The 1,243-nt window shown below is 66.4% G+C and overlaps 2 protein-coding genes across 4 annotated transcripts in view; both read right to left on the bottom strand.

Annotated features, from left to right (window-relative positions):
* The window catches only part of C1QL3 (complement C1q like 3), a 7,272-nt gene extending 6,726 nt beyond the window's left edge, over positions 1-546 (bottom strand). Inside the window, exon 1 of the mRNA XM_011379446.2 lies at positions 4-546. Coding sequence (XP_011377748.1) covers positions 4-283 — 280 coding nt within the window. The 5' untranslated portion in view covers positions 284-546. The remainder of the gene's footprint in view (positions 1-3) is intronic.
* The window catches only part of LOC111731293 (serine/arginine repetitive matrix protein 1-like), a 461,631-nt gene that overhangs the window by 457,411 nt on the left and 2,977 nt on the right, over positions 1-1,243 (bottom strand). Inside the window, exon 2 of one of the 3 annotated variants that reach the window (XM_023522877.1) lies at positions 377-1,078. The exons of the other annotated variants lie outside the window; for them this stretch is intronic. Coding sequence (XP_023378645.1) covers positions 404-1,078 — 675 coding nt within the window. The 3' untranslated portion in view covers positions 377-403. Of the gene's footprint in view, positions 1-376; positions 1,079-1,243 lie in introns of those variants that run through there. 3 annotated transcript variants of the gene reach the window in all.

Here is a 1,243-nt window from a genome sequence, read left to right on the forward strand (position 1 = left end):
CGCCCTTCTCGCCCGGCGGGCCCACGGGGCCAGGCGGCCCGGGCTCCCCGGGTGGCCCTCGCGGGCCCGCCTTCCCGGGCCTGCCGGCTTCGCCTTTGGGGCCCTGGATGAAGGTGGGCAGGGACTGCATGAGGCCGCGGTCAGGAGTGGCGGCCGTGCTGGGAGCCTTGGTGCCCCCGTAAGGGTCGCAGACCATGCGGCAGGTCCCCAGCATCTCGTAGTGCGCCGACGTGCCGGCCGAGCTCACCAGCACCGGGATGAGGATGACCAGCAGCAGCACCATCACCACCCCCAGCGCCCCGGCGGCGATCAGGCGCCTCCTGCTGCCCACCAGCCGGCTCAGCGCGGGGCGATCCTCTTGTCTGCTTTTGGACAAAATTTTGAAGGTTGGGCGGGGACCTCTTCAGAGCCGAAAACAAACCCCTGCGAACCCCAACTCCCCTGGGCGCGCGCGCCGGCTGCTCCTCGGCTGCTCCTGCTCCCCCCGCTGAGGCTGCGGCTGGGGAGGGAGCTCGGACGCCAAGTGACTTGATCTGAAGTCCTGAGCTGGGGGTGGGGCTGGGGGAGGGGTGCGCAGGGCACCCTCTCGCCTCCTGCGAGCCCCCTCGCACCTGTGGCTGCCTCGGCTCCAGGCGGCCACCCGCCAGCGGGAGGGCAGAGCCAGCGGCCGCCTCTCGCGCTCGCTGGGGCCGCTCACACTTTTATGCCGCCACCTGCGGTCGACTTTTCCGTTTTTGCAGACTGCGCCAGTTCGCACCAACTTTCCGTCTGAAGTTGCCTTTTTCCGCTCCCTTCTTGTCCTCTTTCGCTCGATCTGTTTGCCCTTCCCCTGCCTTTTTTTTTTTTTCTTCCTCCTTGACAACCACCACAACTCTAATAGATGCGAACCCCCGGAGACCCGTGCAGGTCGCGCGAGCTGGGGCCCGCCGCCCCCGGGTGTGCGGAGCCGGAGCCGCGGGCAAGGTCGCTCGGCGGGGCTCGGGGCTGGAGCAGAGGAGCTAGCGAGCAGCGGCGAGCGCCTCACGGCCGGGAGCCGAGCGAGAGAGAGACTGAACGCAGAATTCTGCCTGGGTACCACCTGCCAGGAGAAGAGGAGGCTGAAAACGCGCGCCGGAGCAATTTATAGGCACCCAAGGCACAGAGGAAGGGGAGCCGCTTTGGCATCTCATTGCAGCATCTGCTCTGCTCATCCCACTCAGGGAGAGTTTGGCATTACTCTGACAATGTGGGATTTTTTTTTTTT

This window comes from Pteropus vampyrus, unplaced genomic scaffold (genome assembly GCF_000151845.1).
Source record: "Pteropus vampyrus isolate Shadow unplaced genomic scaffold, Pvam_2.0 Scaffold359, whole genome shotgun sequence".
Lineage (NCBI taxonomy): Eukaryota > Metazoa > Chordata > Mammalia > Chiroptera > Pteropodidae > Pteropus > Pteropus vampyrus.